Source organism: Pseudophryne corroboree, chromosome 6, assembly GCF_028390025.1.
Source record: "Pseudophryne corroboree isolate aPseCor3 chromosome 6, aPseCor3.hap2, whole genome shotgun sequence".
NCBI classification, from domain to species: Eukaryota; Metazoa; Chordata; class Amphibia; order Anura; family Myobatrachidae; genus Pseudophryne; species Pseudophryne corroboree.
Window position 1 is genome coordinate 722,314,507 of NC_086449.1, and position 2,035 is coordinate 722,316,541.

Consider the following 2,035-nt stretch of genomic DNA (forward strand, 5'->3'; position numbering starts at 1 on the left):
ACACTTAAAGAGTTAACAGCATGCAGGTTTATTTAGATACACACAAGTGACTTAGATATCTTGTGATAGTAGGCAATTAGCCCCTTTATAGAAGACAGTGTAACACAGTATATTAGCGGTACTTATCGATATGGTATATGTGGTTGCGGTATGACAGCAGGGTATGGCTCCGATAGTAAGGGATGGAGGACTGCACGTCCATGCAGTCTGACTCCCGTTGTGAAAAGAATGCACCGCCCGGCTCTCTCTTAAGCTACGGCAGCGCGGTACATACAGCACACGTGGAACACTCTCTCCAGTCTCTCCATACACGCTGGACAGGACTGGTAAGATAGAGGAGCTCTGTGTCAGGCTCCGCCTCCCTTAAGACACTGGCACTAGAGGGATGAACACTAGGGACTGTGTGCATGAGACCCTATACACAAGTAAACAGGTACAGAGCGTACCATTATCCAACACTCCCCCTCGTCAAAACTGTCTCCAGGTCACATATAAAATAACATGATATTTTATCAAAAAACACTTTTTCAATAAAGTCATACCTGTAACCGCAAACATGGTTATGAAGCAAAAACAGTAAGAATAAATCAACATTAAACATATTCCAGTCCACATTCCTTCAATAATGAATTTAACAGGTGTGATGACAGTCCTTTTGTCAACATGTCGGCAACATTTACTTCACTTGCAACATAATCCACACTGATTGACTTATTTTCCACTAATTCGCGGATGAAGTGATGTTTTATAGCAAAGTGCTTATCCCGTCCATGATGCTTTGTGCTACAAGAAGGATCTTTTGCTCCCTTGTTATCACACCCTATGTTGATGATCTCACTGTGATAAAGAAGACCTAACTCACATAAAGTCTTTTTTATCCATAGTGCTTCCTTTGAAGTTTCTGTGAGCACCATGTACTCCGCTTCTGTTGTGGAAAGAGCAACTGTGGGTTGTTTCCTACTAGCTCAGCTGACGGCTGTGCCTGCTAATGCAAACAAGTATGCAGTGTAGGAACATCGATCGTCCTCATCTGACCGCCAGTCGGCATCACAGAATACTTTCAAGCTGGTGTCTTTTGACTTTGTAAATCTCAACTTTAGTGAACTTGTACCTTTGAGATACCTTAAGATTCTCTTTACTGCAATCCAGTGTTGTCTGCCATGATTGTTTGCAAACTGGCATGCCCGATTCACTGCATGTGTGATGTCAGGACGCGTCCTATTACTTGCATACATCAAATGAACAACAGCATTTTGATAAGGGACTTCTTGCATCTCCTCTATCTCCCCCTGGCTGCTTGGGGACATGGCCTTGACCATTTTTACACTTTTGTCAATAGGACTGTTTTTGCATCTGACATTCCATATTTGGAAAGTATTGTCTCAATGTATGTTTGTTGGTCAATTGTGACAGTCCCTTCTTTTAGGTTTTATTCAATTTTCATGCCTAATAAGTGATTTGCAGTGCCTAGATCTTTGTACTTGTATTTTTGTTTTAGCTGGTGCTTCACGTCAGTGATGTGATTTTCTTGACCTGCCACAAGTAAATCATCCACATACACAGCTATGATGTACAATTTTTCTTCTACAGTCTTATGGTATAGGCATTGATTAGTCTCTGACCTAACAAAGTTAATTTCTAGTAACACTGCATCCAACTTCACATACCAACAATGACCACTTTTTTTGAGGTCATACAGTGACTTCCTTAATAGACAAACTTTTCTTGTTTGGAATATATTTACATCATAGTGTTCAGGTGGTTCCATATAAATTTCCTCAACTAACTCTCCATTTAGGAATGCAGAATCAAAGTCTAGCTGGTATTACAGTAGATCATGTAGTGTAGCAATAGCAATTACTAACCTTAAGGTGCTGTACCTTGCAACAGGTGAATAGATCTCTTGATTCCGGACTTCTGGGTATTTTCCTTGGCAACAAGGCGGGCTTTGTAATGGGCTATTGTCCCATCTGAATTCAACTTCTTGCAGAAGACCCACTTGCTCTTGATCATTTTACGGTTACTTGGCCTATCG

At 41.0% G+C, this 2,035-nt stretch overlaps 1 protein-coding gene across 1 annotated transcript; it reads right to left on the minus strand.

Moving 5' to 3' along the window:
* Positions 1–965: 965 nt before the first annotated feature.
* Positions 966–1,319, minus strand: LOC134934673 (uncharacterized). The gene has a single exon (XM_063930052.1). It carries the CDS (start codon positions 1,317–1,319, stop codon positions 966–968), a length of 354 nt encoding a protein of 117 aa, XP_063786122.1.
* Between the last annotated feature and the right edge of the window lie 716 nt (positions 1,320–2,035).